General features: G+C 40.6%; 1 protein-coding gene across 2 annotated transcripts in view; it reads left to right on the forward strand.

Annotated features, from left to right (window-relative positions):
- The window catches only part of CSMD1 (CUB and Sushi multiple domains 1), a 1947613-nt gene that overhangs the window by 1341942 nt on the left and 581160 nt on the right, over positions 1-24511 (forward strand). For both annotated transcript variants that reach the window (XM_059156007.1, XM_059156008.1), the window contains exon 8: positions 23589-23676. In XM_059156007.1, coding sequence (XP_059011990.1) covers positions 23589-23676 — 88 coding nt within the window. The remainder of the gene's footprint in view (positions 1-23588; positions 23677-24511) is intronic.

A 24511-nucleotide genomic window follows, 5' to 3' on the forward strand; every position in this document is an offset into this window, starting at 1 on the left:
CAGGGCACCTCCTTAGAGATAAAAGTCAGATGTCTGATTCCACTGGTTTTCGATATCTGTTTCCAGCTGTTTTGGAGACCAGGTGATAACACGTGCTCTCCTTCCTTGCCGGGAATTCTCGTGCTACCACCTTCAACTCCACCAAAGCCGCAGTCCCGTCAGGCTTCCCGTCCTTGGCCCAGCCATGAACTCTAACCAAGCCAGTTAACTGAACGAGCACATGAACTAGATTAGCTGGTAATTCCCATGATGGTTTGGACTTGATCCCAAGCTGATCCCTCCCTTCCTCTCTGTTGCTGACAGATAGGCCAAGACTCCAGAGAGACTGGGAAAGCCAAAGGCAGTGGTTGCACCAACTGGTGCCAAAAGCCTACGTGTCTGATGAACCCACTTCCCCACTTGCTCTGTCCTCTCTCTCCCCCCTTCCCTCCGCCTCTTCAGTGACTGTTAGGACCTTCTTCTTGGCTGCCGTCCCACAGTGACTGCCGTTTCATCTTATTCTTCCTGCTGGGTTGTTGGAGCTTCCTGGATCTGGATCTCACACAGCGTGCCTTTAAGGGTTGCCTCTTCCCGATTTCCAGATCGGCTCCTGAAACTCCAATGAGTCACGTACTGCACCTTCTCTATCCCTCGTGCCCCTAAACTTTCATATCCACTGTGGTTTGTATATTTATATTCATGTCTGTAAGTACACGTGGGCGATACGCAAAACACACAGGATGCAGTAGATAAAGCACCTGTGGCCAACACGAGTGGAAAGTCTAAAAGTTAATTGATAGTAGTAAAATTGATAGTAGTATATACATTATATAACATGTAATTATGTACACTTATCTAACACATATAATTATATATAATTACTATGTAATTTAATATATCAGATAATAACATATGTTATATGTAATTATGTATTATACATACAAGTATATGTGAATTACTGGTAATACATAATATAAAATTTGTTTTTTATCAACAAACATACTTTCTATTCACTATACACACACATAGTACTTATATACATCATGGTGAATATAAATTATGCTTGAATATAAAATATATATCATGCATTACATAATTTATTATATATTGTATATAATTTTATATATAGTTTATCATGTATAACGTGTACATTGTATCTTATATACATATTATCTATCTCTGGTTCTGCTTACCCACCTATGTAAGTGTAGACTTTCCACTTTTCAGCAGCACGGGCTTTATCTACCATACCCTTGTCCTGGCTGTAGTTATCAAAAGGGAATCTCCAGGTGTCCTGGCTTTGAGATCCTGTTAGGTGCGTCCCTGTGTTTTGGGACTGCTTGTGTCTCAGGATGCCTGCGCTCACCTCATTTTGTTGGAAATTTATTCAGTGTTTCTATTTCTTACGTGAGCTGTTTACATCTATTGCTTCTGCCTGAAACCTGGCTGTAGTGAGCTCTACCGAGAACGGGAAACTTAGGGTGCTCTGCAGGGAGGGGTCGCCGGAGGAATGCCCTGGTCCCTGGGATGTCACCCGGATGGGGTTTGTGCAGCGATGGGTGGTTGCATGGTGAGTGTGGGGACGGGAGATATTCGTGTTAGGTGTTCCCGTGTAGCCGAGACCCTGTCTCTTACAAGTGAAGGATTACTTGGAATTCTTACATGAATATAAATACTAGTATTCTCTCAGAAATCTTGTGATGGCTTATTGAGATATAAGAAGCATTTCAAAACTGATGTATAAATCATGATTTTTTAAAGGATTTTCGTCATTTCCCATGCTTCTTTCTTTTTGCACTGGAATAAATAAGCGTAGCCAAGAACCCAGTTACACTTCATGGTAACAAGTGTCTCCACATCCTGTCAGATAAAAACAGAGTCATAAGAAGCCACTTAATAACAAAGTAGGAAGTCTGTGGGTTTTGAGTAGAACCAGATTTTTATTACTGCTTCTAAGATCGACTCGGTTTGAAGTTGTTACATGAGGTAGTGAATGAAATGTCCCCACGGGGGATTCTGGGTTCTATTGTTAGCGACTCATTGTTTCTCCATCTGGAGGAGAGGGCTGGTAATTGCTAACACTCCCTACCCTGGATCTGCGTGGGGATTAATGAGTCACACAGAAGAAGCCAAATGGAAAGTCTGAAAGAGGCAATTTACTCCAGTAAAGTGATTACCCATTTCATGTTAAATGTGCATTTTTTGAGAAACTGTCTGAGAACCTTCTGCAATTACTTGAATCCAACTTTGCTTTCGGCTTTCTCATAGGCCCACAGAGGCCTGATTAATGACAGCTTTAAGGCCACTATTCACACACGCATGTGCACACACACACACACACAACACAGAATGCACATGAAAACAATATAGGGAATTTAAAAAGATGCTATCAAATTTCACAAAGCTTATTTAACATATGATTGTGTTGCTTTCTTTCTCTTTCACAAGTTCACAAGTAAGGACAAATCTAACACACCATGATTATTAATAAGTATTAAATATTGAGCACATTTATAATTTTTATGAAATTAGCAGCATAAGGCTCACATTCCCCTTCTCTGTTCTTTACCCAGAGACTACCTCTTCCCTGAAGATGGGCTCTAGGCTCTCTACTTCCTGGCTACATTCTCCTTCTTCTGACCACGAGCCTGTTTCTTATCTGTTGACTTTCTATTACAGAGAGAAACATTCTTTCTAGACACAGAGTGTACATGTTTCTCCTGCTCCTATAAATTCCTAGGCAAGAGGATCTTATAGAGTCTCGACACTTTCCACAGGCTACACCAGAGGGAGATACAAGTATTTCTCCTTTTTTTTTTTTTTTTTTTTTTTTAAACCTGGATCTCCGATATAACTGAAAGCTTTTCATGGTTCTCATCAGGTCTCCGGGCTTGGAATATCAAGAGAAGCTTGTGGGTTAGGGGTGGACCAAGACTAGGATCTTTCTCTCCCCATAAAATCAACATTCGAAGCTCTTGCTCTAACTTCCCCAGAGAAAGCCACGTCTAAGACTGGGGTTGGAGAAGCAGCTCACATGGTTGTTTATGGTTGACATTGTATTTGTTTATCTTTGTATTTATCTACCATCTATCTATCCATCATCTATCTGTCTTGGTATATGATGTTTAAAACCATAGTTCAAGAAGCAAAAATTTGCAGCAATGGTTCCTTGAAGTGTGGCGAAATTCGGGGAGTAAAGCCTCAGTTACCGTCAGGAAGGTATTGTGTGATACTCACTACACTTGGGTTCAAGTCCTAGCTCCTTGATTCATTGCTTCTGTGTCTTTAGGAAAATTACTTCATTTATTTGTGCCAAAGATGTTTCTTCATCCCCTGATTTCACAGGGTCCGTAGAGACCTTTCTCTATTAAATAATACATTTGGAAAGTGTTTACAATGGTGATCAGTCTGTAATAAATGATTAAATATTAGACATTATTTTGGTAAGGTATTATCTGGGTACAGAAGAAAGCCAACCAGTGAATGTATTCTTTCTCTTAGATACCTTTAAGGGCATGGAACAATTCTTTTATTACCTTTATTAAAGACCAAAAAACAGATTGAAAGGGATAATATAATTCATTCAGTTTTATAAGGTGAGTTGACTTTTGAATTCAGATCTTTATGATGCCAAAGCTCACAACAATCTTCCAACATATGTATAATTGCCATCCTGACTTTACAGCATGCCTAGACAAACACTGTGTATGAATCTTTCCCAAAGATACATACATAAGTAGCAAGTAAGGCAACCTACTTTCCAGTTAGCTTGCCTCTGACTGAAAATCATATAACTTAAAATAAATTGTATCACATAGATCAAAGGCTAGCTTAAACAATTAAAAAATGTATCATTATATGGATCTACAATTCTGGAAGTAGAATATTTCCAAGGTAAGTTATACAAGGACCTAATAACATTGTCAGAAGACCCTCCTTGTATCTGTTCCTGCCACCTTCTTTGGGTCTGCTAATCCTATTGTGGCTGCAAAGAGGCTGTTCCAGGCTTCAAATCTCCATGTGCACCAATGACTAAGACTAGGAGGACTGCCCCTGCATCATGTTTTTTAAGAGAAAGAGTATTTTACCTAAAGACTTTTTTTTCACATTTTATGGCCAGTGTTAAGTCACATGCACATACTTCAAGAACAACTAATAACATGCATAAAATGACTTTTTTTTTTTTTTAGCTTAGATAGACTCCTAAAGATGTCACACACCACCCCCACTCCAACCCCAGATTTTGGAGACAAAGATAAAAAGGGTAGCAATCACTATGAGTTAGTCAAGAGTGGGTTGTTCCTGAAATAAAGATTTGAACCAGGCATTCTAGTTAAGCAGAGTACTTATTATACCTATTGTTTTCTTAGTTGGTAATGTGCTTCATAGTCCCAAGTATAGCTCTCAGGCTCAATAATTTGCTGGAAGCACTCACAAAACTCAGGAAAGCCATTGTACTCACATTCAGATCTTATTTCAGCAAACAGCCATAGCCTAAAGTCAAAGGAAGGAAGAAACTTTTAGGACTGAGTACAGAAGAGATCAAAAGTGAATGTCCAGTCGTCCTGTCCCATCTGAATTTCTGTAGAAAGCACTTGCTTCTCCAAGCAATGAGATGTGACAAGCACATATGGAGTATTGCCAACCAGAGAGACTTGTTGTCCACAGTCATGATGGACCACCCACATGGCTCCTACAGTCTACAGGCTCTGCAGAGGTCAAGCTGATACCATGTGGCCATGTGGCCCATGTTTTCCACAAAATCACACCATTAGCATAGACCCTCTATCGTGGCCCAAGGGCTCTGGTAAACAAAGATACTTTATCAGGCAGGAGGACATTCCAAATGCTTACAGGTTACCTCTTGGGGGAGGTCAAGTCCAAACTTTCAATATGCAGGTGAGGACAAGCAGGCCTGGCTGGCATTCATTACACTGGGTTAAGTACCAGAAGAAAATGATCTATAGATGTTTTAAATAAGGGACATGTATATTCATGGTCACATTTCATACTGAATCCTCTTAAAATGGAATGATTCAATTCTATGTGTTTTAAATGATTTTGAATAAGTATATCACTTTGCTTTTCTGATTTTCATGGAAATTTGAAGCATGTAGCTGCTTACATGCTATACATTAAGTGGATCCTTGAGAAATAATACCTATGTTTCTTGAAAAGACAACAAATAGTTTTGAATGATATTTTTAAATTTAGGGGTCATTGAATCATTTCAGGTTGATATACAACGTGTTTATTTTATGTCTTACATTTATGTCTTACATTGGGAAAGTATATCCCTTTAACATTTATTTTTTTTGTTAGGAAATATCAACACACCCTTTCAAAATTAGAATGCACATTCGTGGCTAAAAATTAAGTATGATTTTTATGTGACTTTATAACCAGTATGGTTCTGCACTCTATTTTGATTTCATAACATTTGTTTTGCACTTCTGAATTGGAACACACCTGTATTTGCATATGTCAGACTTTATTTGCACCATACAGCGGAAAGAGGCACTCATTCACTGTCTCATCTCACCTTGTTTACACATTTGTCAGTCTGAAAGACAATGTGCCATTCCTGATAATACCTTTGACACAGCGTCTCAGTCTTTCCCCTCCTGAGCCTCCAGGCTCTGTATTATAAACTTACTTTTAGGTGTTTCTTTTACTGTCATTGTAATTTGTATTATACTCAATATAGACATTTTAAGTTGTGTTTTATGTAGGTTTTGGGAGAAAAAGAGTGTTCATGACATATATTACTTTCAAGAATTTAGCAGTCTATAATATCCTTGGTGATAGAGAATTAGAGGGAAAGTGGAATAAAAAAGATATCAACAACTCTTAAATAAATTAGTGAAGGGATCCAACAAGGCACAGAGTTTAACACTAAAAGTACCAGATGGGGAAAACAAACAAACAAACAAACAAAAACAAAAAAAAACAAAAACAGAAAAAAACCCAGATACTAGGGTTGTCACTAAGGAAAAACAGCTCTCAGGTTTGAAAGCACCCACTTTTCAAGCTGTGTGTGTGTGTGTGTGTTTCTTTTTAAAGTGGAATTTGTGCTTTTGCAATGATGCAAAAAAAAAAAACCTGTTGCTTCACTTTGTCCTCCACTGTTCTCGGAAGACGACCTTCCTGATGCAGGATGACAGGCAGAAATACAGTCTAATGACTGTCTTGGACCTTAGAACGAGCCCTCCCTGCACCTGAACAGGGACAGCAGATGGAGGGGGACGGAAGGAGACAGAAGAGAGACACTGAAGCCTAGTCATGACGTTTCCTGTTGTCTCTTTTTTAATTGGAGTCATTTCCATACTTTAAATATTACTGAAAAAGGCGTGTCTGTGTGGCTCAGTAGGTGGAGCTCCCACTCTTGATTTCAGCTCAGCACGTGATCTCAGGGGCTTGTGATCCAGCCCCACTATGGGCTCTGCACTTAGCACAGAGTCCGCCAGCGAGTCTGTCTCTCCCTCTGCCGCTCCTCCTCATACTCTCGCTCTCTCTAAAATAAATAAATAAATAAATAAATAAATAAGTAAATATTACTGAAATGACTCATTAGAGCTACAGTCCTTTTTTTTTTTTTAAGATTTTATTTATTTATTTCACAGACAGAGATCACAAGGAAGCAGAGAGGCAGGCAGAGAGAGAGAGGGGGAAGCAGGCTCCCTGCTAAGCAGAGAGCCCGATGTGGGGCTCGATCCCAGGACCCTGAGATCATGACCTGAGCCGAAGGCAGAGGCTTAACCCTTTGAGCCACGCAGGCACCCCAAGCTACAGTCCTTTTAAATTAATTATTTTTGGAGGAGCTCTAGTGATTCAGAGTCAAGTCATTTATGCAGTAAAATAAGGCAGCCTTCCTGCTTTCAGCCACCAGCAACATCTACCACAATCGGAGATTTCATCACCGCAGTTTAACTGAGATGTGTGTAGAAGACTTTGGCATTTCCCTCAGTAAAATAAACAAAATCATCACCATCATCATCATCTCTTATTAAAATGAAAATATCCCGAGGGATAGTCTTAAGTTTTGGCTTTTAACTCCGTGAGGGTAGCAGGGAGAGGGGTTAGGGCTAGAGGTCCCGGGGCAGGATATTGTTCTTACTGTGGGCATGAAAGGGAACGCCCAATAAGCTCACGGACCTCACACTTGACCTTTCCTCAGCGCAGTGGCTGTAGCACCACACAGTTACAAGCTAGTACTAGAAATCGTAGCTTTTTTTTTTCTTAACTGCCTAAGTATTTTTAAACTTGCAATAAGCTTTGCATTTATATTATATCAGTCTTCTCTACTGAGAATTGTAAAGAAAAGCCTTGCTCAGTTTTCTCCTGGTGATCATAAGAACAATAGTAACAGGGGCGCCTGGGTGGCTCAGTGGGTTAAAGCCTCTGCCTTCGGCTCAGGTCATGATCTCAGGGTCCTGGGATCGAGCCCCACATCGGGCTCTCTGCTCAGCGGGGAGCCTGCTTCCTCCTCTCTCTCTACCTGCCTCTCTGCCTGCTTGTGATCTCTGCCAAATAAATAAATAAATATCTTTTTTTTAAAAAAGTAACAAAATCTAAATAGAAAAATAATCACATTATTATACAAATAGTGGGAAATTGCTGGTGGGTTTGCCCAAGGTTGTGGAATCCATGTTCTAATTCTGCAGCTCGTTACCTGAGGGCTGCTCAGTTGCATTTTGAAAGGGCAGGAGGAGGCGACTCTCCCCGACTGCTTCCTTCCTTGGTCTCTCAAAGCTAGAGCCAGAGGATCTTGGCAGCAGGCGAGAATTCAAGTTTTAAAGATAGATCAAGTCTCTCGGGTCACTTGTGCACCTGTTAGTACCTGAGGCAGAAAAATCCCAGTTCCCTTCAGGATAAATCCTTTGAGAATACTTTATTTACTCAGAAGCCATACTAGAACATTTCCCTTGGACAGCTAAGTCCCCTTCCTGCACCCAGCGACTGTGGTTTTTCATTATTTGACCTGAACTGAAATTGCTAAGATCACCAGTGATCTCCAGTGTGGTCAAACCGATAGAGATGTTTTAATCTCCTGTGTACTTAACTTCCTAGCCTCATTGCAACTGTGCACGGCCCTCTCGTCGTGAGCCTTCTCTCCCCAGCTCCCTTGGCACTCCGTGCGCCTCTCTGCCTCTCCGTCTGCTCTCCTCGGGCCCTGCTGCTTATCCACCGGTTCTTGACCTCGACATGCTCAGCTGCCCCAGACTCCACTGTTGCCCGGCTTCTGTTGGTTCTTGAATCAGCGGTCAGCTCATTGGTAGTGTGGTCCTACTGTGTGCCAGTCCCCGCGAGATTCTGGGGGGCCGACTAATAGGACAGAAAAATCTCTGCAACCAAGAGACTTCTGGGATGTAGGGCGGGTCCCAAGTGCACAGCAGGTGTAATTTCGATAGTGTAACGGGTTCTCGGGGCATGTGGAGGTTGCTAGCGTAGCCGGGATGGTGATGGAGACCTTCTCCGGGACGCAGATTTGGGCCGATCTCGGTCCTCTAAGAAGAAGGCAGTCGTGTGAAGATGGGGCGGGAGGGCATTTCAGACCGAAGGACCAGCCCAGGCCAAGAACAAACTTGTGTGAGGATGAAACAGGGCTGGAATCCCCTTCTAGCTCACATCAGCAGTTCGCATGATCTTAAATTTCACCGCTATGGTAACGAATCCCGGTTTCGGTAGATCGCGCCTCCGCGTCCAGGCGCGCGCATCCCGCAGCGTCGCTGACCGAGCGCCCGGCCGCGGGCCCCTGCCCGGCACAGGCAAACGCGGAAAGGTGAGCCGGGCGAGGGCCATCCGCTCTCCTCTCGCTGCCCCCGCACAGGGGCTGATGACCCCCTTGATCGAGTTCTTCAGACACATCAATGCATTTTCTTCCATCCTGATGACCAGGTCAGTCACTAAATCTTTTCCATTTCCCACCCAACACAATGAGCGCTGTCAGGGGCTCTTCCACCGGCCCATGCGAGCCTGGGCCAGGTCTGGTCTGAGCTCCGCGCACGGCGTCCTCCGTCTGTCCGCCTCTCTCTGCTCCACCTTCCCCACCAGTCTCCCAGGAGTAGCGAGTGAAGGGCTTCACCTGAGCAGACCGCACGCGAGCATCGTCGCTGGTTTCCAGCTAGGTTTCTCCTTCCTCTCCAGCCGCCCTGAGACGGGCACGGGGTCTTCTCCTCTACTGTGATGTGCGCGTTCCGCATCTTCCCTCCCTGAGGGCTCCCCGTGGGCGGTTTCCTTGCCTGGAGGGTCAGGGTGTGCGCTCTGCCCAGGGCTAACTGACCCTCACCCTCCAATGTCAGCCGGGATGCCGCGGCCCTTCAGGGGTCATCCTGACCGACCCCATCCTGAATCGGGGGCTCCCTCCCCTCTCCCTGGGCTTGTTTGTCCTTCTCCTCAGGGCGCGGATTCCGAGCTGGAGCTGCACACTGCTTTACGTTCTCATGGCTTGGCGTTCTCTCCGTGAGGTCTGCTTGTCAAGCCTCCAGGAGGCGACGGCAGGGCCTCCCTCGGTGGGGCCTGCGTCTCCGTGCTGCTGGACGGTGTGAGGAACTCCATGGAATCGGCCGCAATGAACTTCCTATTTCTCTTTTCAAGGGTTATTTCCAGGGTGATTTGGATTGCTCTAGCATATCACAGAAGTCATCATTTGAATTGTTTGCTTCTTATGAATAAAAATGCATAGTCTCTTCAAAAAAATATGTTAACGTGTCTTGTTGGCTTTTAAATATAACACAATAACACTATAGGAAACCACTACAAATGCTGTATAAACAAAATTTCAAATCCACTTACTTCTAAGTTGAAAGGCCTGATTTCCCCTACAACTAGATCTATTTGAGTCACAAGACACTAAACCCTGTGTTTTTGAATGACAATTCCAGTTATATTTCTTAGCCTTTGCTTACATTATGCAAATAATCTTTTCTTTCTTTGTTTCTTTCTTTTTTTTTACTTTATGAGAAGTGCATGTTGCTGTCAGTATAATATTATTTCACCTGCAGTCTTTCTGTGTGGGGCTTTCTCTTCCCTCATCTTTTATAAAGGAAATTCGTGTTTCATAACATCCCTGGATGAAATTTCCCCAAGGATGAGAGTCCTAGAGACAGACTCACAGAATATCAGAGCTGAAAGAACACACTGAAATAATTTCGCCTAGAGCCTTTGCAGGAGAAGAGGAAAGGGACAATATGGTAGTAATATTGTCTTTATGGAGCAGTGCCCAGCAGATTGCCTACACCACCATTAAAGCTTCACAAGAAAGTTGCATGGTAGGTGCTTCAGATGAGAACACAGAGGCTCATAGACGTTGAGGAAGGAGCTCACCCAAGGTCCTGTGGCCAGAAAAAACATCCATCCTCAATTCCGGCTCTGCTACCAGCACAGACTGACAGCCACTTGGCTTTTCTGCACTTCAGTCTCTAGCACTGAAAAACAAACACCTGGACCCTATTATTTAACTTTTTAATTAGTAATTTCCTGTGATGTTTTTAACACAAGCCCTATATTTTATTTTCCAATCTGTGTCCTTTAGTAGTGATACCTGATTGCTTTCCTTGGTTTAGCAGGACTAAATTTTGTCCTATTGGTAGGAGAGATGTTGCCAAATTAGCTTCGATGTGTCTCTTCCACTGTTTACCAAAGTTCCATTTCCTAAAGAAACATAAAAATGTTGATTAATTAAACTCCCATGCTAGGTACTACTTACAAAAGTAAAAATCTAACTCAGGGTTCACATGAAATATTTCAAAATGTATCTATTTGACTCTATGTGCATACACAGCTCATCGTTTAACTTTCAAATTATAACCGTGGGAACGTCCCCTCAGCGCCTGACCTGGGTTGTCCGTATTTGTCAGTCCTGCTTCCTAAGCGATCCCGCCTGCTGTGTGGCCTTCCCGTACTCATTCTGCCGTCCATGCCTCACTCAGTGGGTTCACATGCAGGGTGCCTCCTCTCCGGCAGCCCCTGGCCTCCTCTTGGCGCATCCCGATTTGTCTGTGCCTCAAGCCTTGAGGTCCTTCAAGCGCAGGTTAGAATCCTTGTTTTTCTTTCTTTGTGTTACCCTCCCCCAACCTCATCCTCGCCTTGTTCTCTTTTCCTTCCGCTCGATCGCTTCTGCCCTTTCTTCTTTATTTTCTTTCTTTTCCCCTTTTGTTATTTGATTTGAAGACGATTTTTGGAGTATTTTAGTTGCATAACAAAGCTGAAAAGAAAGCACAGAGATTTCCCCTATAGTATCTCCCCCACACAGGCACAGCCTCCCCCACAATGGGGGGAACCCCCAGCAGATGATGCACTTGGTGCAACTGATGAACCTATCTTGGCACATCAGCATCACCCAAAGCCCATAGTTTACATGGGGGTCACTCAGTGTTGTATGTTCTACGGACTTGGACAAATGTATAAAGACATGTATCCCCTGTTATAGTATCATTCAGAGCCCTTGCATGACCCTACAGATCCTCTGTGCTCTGTCCGTCCATCCTTCCCCCTTCTGTACACCTGGCAACCACCGATCATCTTGTTTCTCCATGGTTTGGCCTCTTCCAGAACGTTGAACAGCTGGGATCAATAGCATGTTGTCTTTCCAGATTGGCTTCTTTCCCTTAGTGATATCCAATTAAGATCCCCCCATATTCTGAGGGGCCTGGGTGACCCAGTGGGTTAAGCCTCTGCCTTCTGTTCAGGTCCTGATCCTGGGGTCCTGGGATCAAGCCCCGCATCAGGCTTGCTGCTCGGATGGGAATCTGCCTCTCTCTCTCTCTCCCTCTGCCCCTCCCCACTGCTCATTCTCGCTCTCTCTCAAATAAATAAATAAAATCTTTTTAGAAAATCCAAGAAATCAGGATTACAGGTGATAGGTTATTATCGATTTAAAGAAGTATAACTTAATTATTCATAATTTATAAAATTGAAGCATTATGAACATAATATATCATTGTTATTTCTTCCAAGTATTTTTACTTTTGGATTTTCAAAATGACCACAGCCATGCTGCAAGAAATCTACTTTGTAATAGTCCCAGACTGTGTTCTCTTTCTTATTTATACATTTTCAGAACATCTGGATAATACACAGAGTGAAATTACCCATACAAATCTGCTCAGATAAGGAGAATTTTGAAAGAGGCCAAAACAATTTGATTTATTGATGTATTAGTTATAATGGTAAACTATGTATATCGCATAAATTCTCAGAGAATTTAACATTGATCAACTCTTAAAATACTTTAAAAATGTTTTTATTATATAGTATTACTGTCAGAAAATATTAATAAATGTTATATATTACAAAAAATATAAATGATTCACAAAAGATATCAAGTGGCATTGATTTATCAATATTAATACTATTTATGCAAAACTATTTTATATAAGCAAATATATAGTTATAAATACACATTTGCTTGACCACTTATATTTATTTTATGTGAAATCTAAATTATTTAATAGCGGGATACATATGAAATACATATATATGGTAAATACATAAAGATGTGATACATGTTTATAGAATTTGTATTTACTGTGTTAGAATGCCTTTTTCTTTAAAAAAAATTATTTATTTATTTTAGACAAAGAGTTGGGGGAGGGGCAGAGGGATGGAGGGAATCTCCAGCAGACCACCTGCTGGTTGTGGAGCCCGAGGCAGGGCTGGGTCCCACACCTCTGAGGTCATGATCTGAGCTGGTCGAGTCTGATGGTTAACCAGCTGAGCCACCACACCCCGGTCAGAATGTCTTTAAACGTGATATTCTGAAATCACTTACACACCACCATGAGAGAGAAGTTTTCTATGGGTACTCATCACTTGGATATGTATTTCCTATTTTTGAAATCTAAGATGACAACTAAGGTTTATATCATTTAAGTAAAGTATCTTTATATATATAAAGATACAGATATAGATATATACCAGATTCAATCATAGTATACATTGATGGGGTTTTTACCATCATCTTTCTCATCATTCAAACTCATGCAAGGTACATCCCATTCAAAGTATCATAAATTGTCCTGGTCAAATGCTGTCTTTACCATAAATAATTAGGGACCTTGTGAGATATTTCTAAGATGGTCTAAACCATTTCAAGAATCCTAAGTCCAGGGTCCTTAAATTTGCAAAACGGGACTGAGGCAGAAATGACACTGGTGGGACCCAAGATAAGGCTTCCTAGTCCCCAAATGATGGCCACTATGCCTTTGTGGGAGCCAAGACAGGTGCACAGAGACATCTCTGTCTGTCTGTATGCATCAGTAAACACCTCAGGGTGGCGTGGAGTCACTGATAGCTGTGATGTCAATCCCCAGAGCTTTCAGAGAAATTTCAGGGCTGTTCATTTGCAGAGGCCGTTTAGACTGATTCTATACTAACATATTCTTATTTTTCATTTTATTTGAGTACTAAAATAAACATCTCAGTTTAATTTGAAGATACAGGAGGAAAATACTCCCACTTTGAACATTCACTGCCATAGTAATTTTAGCAGTACGAAGGATAATGATCAATATCACAGCCCTTGTAAGAAGTGTACTGGTTTTTCCCTCTGGCAGGAAAACAATCTAGAAGAGGCAATGTTAATGGTGAGAGAATTTGGAGTATTTAAAATTACCTGTACCATAAGATCCCCATAGGTGGTGGTTATAATAATATTAGAAAGACACAAGGTTTTCAATGACAGCCAGATTGTCCTTATTGTTGTGCAGTTGAGAACCATTAAAATATTGAACATTCCTTGATGATATGTTCATTACTGTATTTTTTTTAAAGATTTTGTTTATTTATTTGACAGAGGAAGACAGAGAGAGAGGAGGAAGCAGGCTCCCCGCTGAGCAGAGAGCCCGATGCGGGGCTTGAACCCAGGACTCTGAGTTCATGACCTGAGCCGAAGGCAGAGGTTTTAACCCACTGAGCCAACCAGACGCCCTCTGTATTATATTTTATTACATTGGAAGCTAAAAATATATGTGTATGTGCACATATGTGTATGTGCATATATAATGTGTGTGTGTGTGTGTGTACAGAGAGAGAGAGAGAGAGAGAATCTCAAGCAGACCCCATGCTGACTGTGGAGCCTGCTGTGGGGCTCAATCTCAATCTCATGACCCGAAACCATGACCTGTGCTGAAATCAAGAGTCTGATGATTAACTGACTGCCCCTCCTTGTTGCCCAGGAACTAAAATGTATTTTAAAAATGAATTGCTATCAACTAAGAGTTTGATTTAAGAGTAGGCAGTAAGACTAGAAATAAGAGAACATGGCAAAATCTACACGTACAAATGTTAATAGTGGACATTCAAGTACTAGTGTTTTAGAAGTTGGCAAACTGGGGCACCTGAGGGGCTCAGTGGGTTAAGCCGCTGTCTTCAGCTCAGGTTATGATCTCAGGGTCCTGGGATCGAGCCCCGTATTGGGCTCTCTGCTCAGTGGGGAGACTGGTTGTCCTGCTTGTTCTTCTGGTTCCTCCATTTGTGCTCTCTGGCTCTCTCTCCTGCTCTCTATCAAATGAATAAATAAAATCTTAAAAAAAAAAAAAAACAAAAAACAAAACTGGGGCACGTGGGTGGCTCAGTGGGTTAAGCCTCTGCCTTCAGCTCCCGTCATGGTCCCAGGGTCCTGGGATGGAGCCCCACATCGGGCTCTCTGCTCAGCGGGGAGCCTGCTTCTCTCTCTCTCTCTCTCTCTCTCTCTCTCTCTGTCTGCCTCTCTGCCTACTTGTGATCTCTGTCTCTCAAATAAATAAATGAATGAAATCTTAAAAAAAGAAAAGAATAGCTCTTCAACTTCTTAAAAAACAAAGCAAAACAACAATTGGCGAATTACTGCAATGAGGGAAGAGACAGAGTCCAGACAAAATGCCCACTGTGCTGTAAATTAGGCATTTGGAAAATGTCATCCTAGAAGCTCACACAAGGGGCTACAAGGTCTGCAAGTTCTGTTGCTTGAGAGGTATTTCATTGCCAATCCTTTAACCTGAAATCCAAAACAGTAAATGAAAGCCATGTGTTTTTGGTAATTTATTTCTGTGTAAGCTATCTCTTTAAAACTGTAATGTTGCACTTGTAAGGCTTTATAATCCAAATGTCACCAATTTTTATTTACCTCCTTCTATAAACCTTGTAAATATTTGCTTACTATTCTGGGATCAAACCAACTACTGGTAAAGACTAAATGTTCAGCAGAAACAGGGAAAAGTTACCCAAAATTCTCTTATGCATGTGGAAATATCCTACATGATACTCTGTTAAAACAAAAATAATCTTGTTATACCTCAATGAAATAAATTAATACAATAGCAAAATGGTTTGGAGATTAACAATTAAATTAGTGGTTTGTTTTTTTTTTAGGAAGAGCTAACCTAAATAAGTTTTATTCTTGATGAGATAAAACTTCTTGAGCATCAAAACGAGGAAATGTACCAAGAAGTAGAGATGGCTTTTTATTGCAGTAAAGAAATACTGAGTCTATTAAATGTAGAAGGAAGAAATGTCAGTGTTGACTTATTTCGAACTGATTATAGCAGGAAGGTCTGAAGTTTATGGTGCCCCTCAAACACATATGCACGGAATGGGATATCTGTCACATAAAGGTCACTGATGGAGTGGAGATATTGCTACCAAGGAATTTCAACCAGAATGGTTTCTGTACAACAACGTGTTTTATGTTATGCAACTAAAAACATGTCACCTCTCTGAAGCTTTAAAATGGTTAGAATTAGTCTCAGAATTGATCCAGCGGACACATATCCTTGGGTCTCTAAAGAAATGAGTATCAACAATAACAATATGCTGTAATATATCCCAGGAGACATGTCACTAAAGAATCTGATTTCCTTTCAATGACTCTTATTTTGGATTATTTATTCCAAAGCTATACAAGCTAAATTTTAACAACAATAGCACAAACATGGCACCTTCCATGATGATTTTAATTTTCAGGCCAAGCCATGGTTCCAGTACTCTGGAGATGGCTTATGGGCAACTGTGGAAAGCCACTGAGCCTGGTCCTTTTACCACAGGAAAATTGCCACCAGATGGTCCGTGAGCGGAAGCCTCCCGTCCTGAAGCATGCGGCTTCCCGAGTGTCTGTGTGCTTGCAGATACCCACGAAAACACCTTTTTACTTCACCTTTCGGTACTTCGTGTCTTTTCTTTATAAATGGGATATTATTATTAAGAATCTTCTAGAATTATTTTTTTTCTATGTAACATCTTTTTTTAAATTAACATATAATGTCTTATATGAGCCCCAGGGGTACGGATCTGTGAATCACCAGGCTTACACACGTCACAGCACTCACCATAGCGCACACCCTCCGCGATGCCCGTCACCCTCTCCCTGACCCTCCCCTTGGCAACCCTCTGTTTTGTGATATTAAGAGTCTCTTATGCTTTGTCTCCCTCCAGAACCCATCTTGTTTCATTTTTTACTTCCCAACCCCCCAAACCCCCCACTCTGCCTTTTAAATTCCTCATATCAGGGAGATCATATAAAGCCTCACTTTAAGGTACAAAGCTCTTGAATATCCAATGTTTCATTAGCTTATCGCAGCAAATGTAAGGAAAAGAAACTGGATTTTTTGATCAACAGAGTCATGACTCTGGCCTTAGTCTTCTCTCTCTTAGGATGGCTTTACTATTACCCCTCACAGAATGGGTGTATGGATTCAGTCCCACACAGGATGTAAGTGACCCTTGGGGTTTCTAGCCGATATTGTAGATTTAAATTTAAAATCATCATCATTATTGTAATTATCATTCTTAGTGTTTTATTTTTTATTATTTTTAAAGATTTTATTTATTTATTTAACAGACAGATCACAAGTAGGCAGAGGCAGGCAGAGAGAGAGAGGAAGGAAGCAGGCTTCCTGCTTAGTGGCAAGCCCAATGCGGGGCTCGATCCCAGGACCCTGAGATCATGACCAGAGCCAAAGGCAGAGGCTTTAACCCACTGAGCCACCCAGGCGCCCCTTAGTGTTTTATTTTTAATTATGCCTAATTATTACACTAATTATAATTCTTACCCTCACAGATTAGTCTGTAATCTCCTTTATCCTACATGTAGTTGTTTATACCTCTGTTCTATTAGTTGCTTCTTTCTCTATAGCACTGGTCTAGCTGTACAGTTGGCTGCAAATAGATTAAATTTTTTTTTCAATTTTATTTATTTATGTTGAATTTTAATTGACAATCACAAGTCATGGCCTCAAGGAACGGGATAATTTGATGGGAGAAGCATCTTCTTCCTGCTAGACATACTTCATGGGAATCTTGATATTATGAATCAAGATACTTTGAAAAAGGCATTTAAATATATATACATTAATATAATTTACACATTTTAAATCACAGTTAATTAAAGCGTTTTACAACCTGTCTAATCTGGATCTGTTCAGCCATTTGCATAGTTTTACATCTTGTCTTAGTATTAGTTAATACCCATCGGATATTTCCAGTTTTGATTTTTATCTGTGAGGTTTTGACTAAAGTTTTATGTATTTGTTAATATCCGTGGCTTGTGTCCCCTGAGATTTGAAAGGATGTACTTTGACAAAATTGGAGTTAAAATGATATTCAACCGGGGAAACCCCCTCTTCTGAAAGCATTTCTCTGAGGCACTGGGGATCCTGCTTGAATCGACTGAGCTCCACGCTCGTTCTAGCTTTAAAGCTTCAGTTCTTAGGGAAATTAATTGGTCATGATGCTGATGGGATGGGTAGTTGGGATTTATGGGGCTTATTGCTTATTTGTACATACCCTGTCCGTCACCATGTCTTTGTTGTCATTATCCCATTAAAAGCCTATCTCTGTTTCAGAAAACCAGCCATATTTTACATTTAGCCTCTCATCACTTTTCTGTTATCTTCTGCCATCTGCAAGCCATTCAGGCTTGTCTAACTCATTCTGTGCTCTCACAGAATTCCAAGTAAGTAACCTTTGTGGAATAAATAAGGGACTTTGACAGGATCTTTAAAAAGACCCAGAGTGTTTTGATCTGACTTGGATGGGTACGTCCAATTTCTTTTATTTCCTTTTATTACGATTCTATGGAAGAAAACACAGAAAAGGGGAAATAGAAGTAGAACTTTTTTGTAAGGCTTATGCTGTGTTTTAGAGCGCTTTGTTATTGTAGAATAGTGAAGTAAGAGCCACACTACGGCAGATGCCCACTTACCTTGATGAGGGTGTTTTCATGTGACACAGCAAAGACCATTGTGCTTGGGGGTAAGCAGGACACATCTAAGTGATGATGACAGGAAAAACATTGCACAAGTAATATTCTGCACTGGGAATGGAGGTCTCTTTGGGAAATAAGTTTCAGAGACTGATTAAGAGAACACTGCTTACTGATTGAGAACTCTGCCCTAGCACATAGTATAGACTATGAAACCATGGGGCTAGGGATAAAAGTAGGGCAGCCATGCCCCCCTTCTCTGTAAGGGATACATTCCCAGATTCCAGATGGATGCCTGAAACCATGGACGGTATGGGACCCCATAGGCACTAAATATACACAGATATGATAAAGTTTAATTTTATTAATTCAGGCACAGTGACAGACTAACAACAATTACTACTAATAAAATAGACCAATTATAACAGTATTATCTAATGAAAGCTATGTGAATGTTGTCTCTCTCTCTCCTTCAAAATCACTTATTGTCCTGTACTCACCCTTTCTCTTCTGGTGATAATGTGAGATGATAAAGTGCCTACATGACGAGAGGAACTGAGGTGAATGGATAGGAGTTGTGACATAGCTTTAGGATTTAGGTCACCTGCTTTTGGACCATGGTTGACCCCAGGTAACTGAAACCACAAAAAGTGAAAATGTGGATAAGGGGGCATGTTCTAGAGCTATCAGATTGATAGAAGTTGATTTGCTGATAGGACATAGGTTTATAACTTGTTAGGATGCACACACATACACACAGAACAGTGGTAATAGACAAATAACATGAAGTTCACCATATGAAATATCTTCTTTGTATATGATCTTGTGGCTTTGAGTGCATTCACATTGTTGCTCACCTGTCACCGCCATCCCTCTCCAGAAACATCGCAGCTTCCCTACTGAAACGCTATGCATGTTAAATGATAATTCCAGAGGCCTTTCTCCCTATGCCTTGAGAAACCAGCGTTCTACATCCTGGCTCTAGGAATCCGGCCACTATTCCCCTTAACCTCTGCCTGTCCCTAGGCAGAAAGTGAGTCTCTTGTAGGCGGCAGATGGTGGCATCCTGGTTTGTTGTTGTTTATCCATTTTGCCAAACTATGTCTTTAACTGAGGAGTAGATTAGCCTGCTAGAGCGACAGATCACAAATTGAGGGACTTAACCAACAGAAACTTATTTCCTCAGAATTCTGGAGGCAGGAAGTTAAGATCCAGCTGTTGGCAGCGTGTTTCACGTGATGGCTCTCTCCTTGACTTGTCGATGGTTTTCTTTTCCGTGAGTCTTCATATGGTCTTCCCTCTGTGTATCTGTGTCTAATTCTCCATTTATAAGGAAATCCCTTTTATTGGGATACACACACTCTAATGACTTGTTCTAACTTAGTCACCTCCTCAAAAACCCTATCACCAATGCACGTTCTGAGGAATGGGGGTTAGGGATTCAACATATGAATGCTAAGAGGTAACAATTCAAACCACACATATCATTGATTGCATTTACATTTAAAGAAAGTACAGGGGCGCCTGGGTGGCTCAGTGGGTTAAGCCGCTGCCTTCGGCTCGGGTCATGATCTCAGGGTCCTGGGATCGAGTCCCGCATCGGGCTCTTTGCTCAGCGGGGAGCCTGCTTCCTCCTCTCTCTCTCTGCCTGCCTCTCTGTCTACTTGTGATCTCTCTCTGTCAAATAAATAAATAAAATCTTAAAAAAAAAAAATAAAGAAAGTACGGATTGGAAGGCACTTATTTTTACCACGTTTATTTGTTTTCTGTTTGCCTTACAGCAGTTTTTTTTTTATAAATTAACTTATTTATTTTCAGAAAAACAGTATTCATTATTTTTTCACCACACCCAGTGCTCCATGCAATCTGTGCCCTCCATAATACCCACCACCCGGTACCCCAACCTCCCACCCCACACCCCTTCAAACCCCTGATTGTTTTTCGGAGCAGGTTTGTCTGTCATTTCTTCCATTATCATCTTCCTTTGTGTCCAGTTAATTTTCCTTCTGACCTATTAGGATTCCTTTCTCATTTCCTTTTTTGCATATTCGATAGATATCCTCTTTGTGGTTGCTGTGAGGATTACACATAAGATCCTAAAGTTTCAACAGTCTATCTTAAACTGATACCAACTTAACTTCCGTCACAAAGTTCTATTCCTTCACTGTTCCCTCACCACTTTGTGCTCCTGATGAACAAATCACATCTCTGTATGCTGTATACCTATCAATGCATTTTTAATATTTTTATGCATTTATTTTTTAAATCATGTAGAGAATTTTTTACATGGAGTTGTGAATCAAAATGACAAAATAGTGGATTTTTAAAATATTTCTCTCTATATTTACCTTTACAAGAGAACTTCGTGTTTTCATATTGTTTTCAGTTATTGCCCAGTGTCCTTTCATTTCAATTTGATGGACTCCCTTTAACATTTCTTATAGGGCAGACCTATAAGAAATGAATTCTTTTTGCTTTTTTAGTTTTTTTGTTTGTTTGTTTTTGTTTATTTGTCTTTTGTTGTTGTTGCTGGTGGTGGTGGTGGTGGTGGTGGTGGTGGTGGTGGTGGTGGTGTTTGTTGTCTGGTAGTGTCTTAATATTTCCTTCAGCAGGGCGCCTGGGTGGCTCAGTTGGTTAATATTTCCTTCATTCTTTGAGAAAGTTTTGCTGAATATAGAATTCTCTGTAAATAGCTTTTTTTTTTTCTTTTCTTTCAGCACTAAAATATTTCCCCTCACTGCCTTCTGTCCTACCACTTTTCTGCTGAGAAAACTGCTGGGTTGGGAGGGGTCTCTTGGTGATGAGATGTTTTTCTTTTTCTTCTTTCAAGATTCTTTCCTTGTCTTTATCTCTTTACAGTTTGATTATGTGTCCCACTGTGAGCCATTTTGAGTTTGTCCTACTTGGAATCTGTGTAGCTCCTAGCATTTGTATATTTATGTCTTTCCTCAAATTTTCTCAAAATTCATACTTAAGAGAGTTGTTTTAAAGTCTTTGTCTAGTAAGTCTGATGCATGTGTTTCTTCAGGGACTATTTCTAAAGATTAATTTTATTCATTTGAATTGCACACATTTTTCAATTTTTTGAATGCCTTGTGATCTTTGTGAAAAACTGCTTTGGGAAGAAACAGCTACCTTTCCTAGTTTTGCAGAATATTGTGGAAGACTTTAAAAATTAATGATCCACTGAACCTTCAGGCTAGCCTAGCATGAAGACTAAAGGTCTTCTTAGTTTTGTCTGGGTATGTGTCCTATCTGGGTCTGTGTGTGTGCTTTTCCAGTCCCCCATTCAGATGCTTCAAAATATCTTACTTCCCCAAAAAGCCTCACTCCAGCTTCTCAGGATCTTAGCTATTCTGTTACATTCTTCTGCCTGTAATTTCTTGACCCCAGGTGCCAGCAAAGCTGTGGTCCCTGAGCACTTTCTCCATGTAGCAGCCACCATGCCTTCCATGGCTTCTGGCTGCTATTCCCCATATGAGCTGCACGACAGGCAAAGGGGGAAAAAAGTCTTTCATGTACCCCACAGACCAGAATATTTCAAACAATTTTCTCTTTGCTTCTTCATCCTCAGTGAGGGAACCCAGGAACAAATAAACAAAAACAAATGAGTGCCATGTCAGGGAAGGTATGGGGTAAGAGTGAGTTAAACTTTCATGAACTCTTATGCTATTATGAATTTGGCTTCTTCTTCACTGGATGTTCCCTTGGTGGCTCTCAGCCTCTGACTGGTATCCAGAGCTCCTAAAAAGTTACTTTATTCCTTCTGTAGTTTTTATTTGGTGTTTCCATGGCAGAAAGAGAGCCTGGAGCTTTCTATTCCACAGTATTACTGATGTCACTGCCCTATGTGCTGGGTTATTTTTAAATGATCATGAGAAGAGCAAATGTGTGGGAAAGAAAGTTTGAGAGTTGAATCCATTTCTCACACCATACTGTTAAATGATTTTTAGATGATATAAAAATCTCAAGTAAAAGCTGTAAGGAATATAGATGGACTAATTTGGAATAGCGAAGTGCTTCCTAAGAATGCATTTATTTACTGTGTTCTAGAAAGACTTGTAGTTAACGTGGGATTATGTCCATATCCCAGGTTCATCCTAACTGAGACTGAACTTTGATATAATTATCATCACTTTTTTTATGCATAGTTTTAATAAAATGCTTAAAGATTTCAATACTTATCCAGGTATCTGTATTTCTTTCTTATTGAATCATACAAAATATATGTGGGGAAGTTTTATATATATATATATATACACACACACACACACACACACATACACACACACATACATATATGATAGTATTATTTATATATTACATGTATTATGGACATATAAATACAGCTATTACCTTTATATACATATGCAGATAATTAAATCATCTATTCAAATGGGCTTAAGCTGTAGGAAATACGAATTATCCAACAGGATGTTGAGATAGGATAATTTTGGAATTGGTAAATATTCTGTCTTGACTATGACATCAAGGGTCCTGATTCTTGCTATATATCTTTTATCCCATCCATATTATTGTTCCCATCTTTGGCCCATAGCAAAATGGTACCAAACCTTCCACATTCAAAATCCAGACACAGTAAGATCCAAATAAAAACAGAGATGGTCTCTCTTGGCTCCCTGGAATGTCTTCCCAGGGGCATAGCTACAGACTTCCCCTCATGTTGCTCTGAATGGAATGGGTCACAGGCCCATGGTTGAGCAAATTTCTGTAAAGAATGAAGGACTTGCCTTGGTTGCATTAGACAGCTTAGATAGGATTGGACGAGTGTTTGAGTGGCAGTTATCCTACCCAAAGAGCAAGCCAGTACTTTAAAATCATTGAAGTACCAGGACTGTACATCATCCCAATAGGAGGGAAGGCTCTTCCCGGAGCAGATTCAGGAAATAAAGCAGCATGTCTATAAAAGAGCAGTGTTTGGGTTTTTTGGCTCAGTGATAAACATGTTCAATGTTGAAAACAAAAAGGAGTTTTATTTAAGGTGCCTCTTGTATAGGTATGAACAGATAATTTGTTTCTTCACTTTATCCATGGATTGTGGATGAAGGCTTTCTTCTCTGTAAGCTTTGACACTTTCATGACTCTACTCCTTTTTCCCATCATGCTGTTGCTGTAACCTGTCTTAAAGTTGTCCATAATGAGCAAATGCATTTTTCAAAATTAAATTTTGCCCACTTCATAGAAAAAGGTTCTAACTAAACCATGCTGGCATCCTTTCACTGGGTGAGAAGACTTTCTCTGACATAAGAATAAAGATTCATTTTAATATAGCTAAAGTGTCTTAATTCTCAATAAAGCACAGTTTTAAGTTATCAGAATTTAAGAATCAAGCCTGCTTAACATAAATTTATTCTCTGATGATTTCTCCAAGAGCTACACAAAATTACAAGAATGTTTCTCTCTATTCCAGTGAGTCAAGGAGGTGTTGCGTTGGTTTCTGACATGTGTCCGGATCCTGGGATCCCAGAAAATGGTAGAAGAGCAGGTTCTGACTTCAGGTAGGTAATACATGGGTTATTTGAAAAGCCTGCTATTTTCAAATACATACATATATATAATTTCTATTTGTTATCCTTAACTGCTGTGTGCTTTTGAATTAAAGATACAACTTCTCCATTATTCAGCAGCTATATTCTCTGTAAAACTCTAAAGCATATTGTGTTGAAAACTTTCACATGTCGCAGTGGGGATGCTTTTCACTATTTGAATCAGCCCTAAACATGTATGATCAAAATTTGTCTCCAAAATTTTTTTCTCCTCTTTTTAATAATTACCTTCCCATATTCTAATGAATTTTGGTTGATGTTTTAAAAAATACATGGAGCAAAAATTTACCTATAGCCTCACAATGATCTCATTCAGGTTCTAGAATAACGACTATAAATGACATTCAATGCAATTTGTTTTTTCAGAAAATGTTATGATTCATTTTACTAAAAGGACTGTGATGAGGACTAGAGATGACTCTCCAGTTGTGGCAGTATTAATGCAGTGCATTATGATTATCTTATTATTTGTGTAGATAATAACTACAGTATCATGTCTTTGGATTTTTGAATTCCTTTCCATTAGTTCAAGAAACATCTGCCGGCTCCCAAGGTGGGTACTCACACTGGGAGTGAGCTTCGGCATAAGGAAGGAAGGCGCGAGGGAAATGTTCTCATCTCCTAAAATCTCCCCATTTTTAAAAGGAAGACAGGTGTAGAGAGTTTGGGCTGATAAAGTGAGCTGACACTGAAAATGCAGTTAAAGGGGAGCCTGGGGGGCTCAGTCGGCCAAGCGTCTGCCTCTTGCTCTCACCTCAGCTTGGGATCTCAGGGTTGTGAGATCAAG

The sequence above is a fragment of the Mustela lutreola genome, chromosome 18 (genome assembly GCF_030435805.1).
Source record: "Mustela lutreola isolate mMusLut2 chromosome 18, mMusLut2.pri, whole genome shotgun sequence".
Lineage (NCBI taxonomy): Eukaryota > Metazoa > Chordata > Mammalia > Carnivora > Mustelidae > Mustela > Mustela lutreola.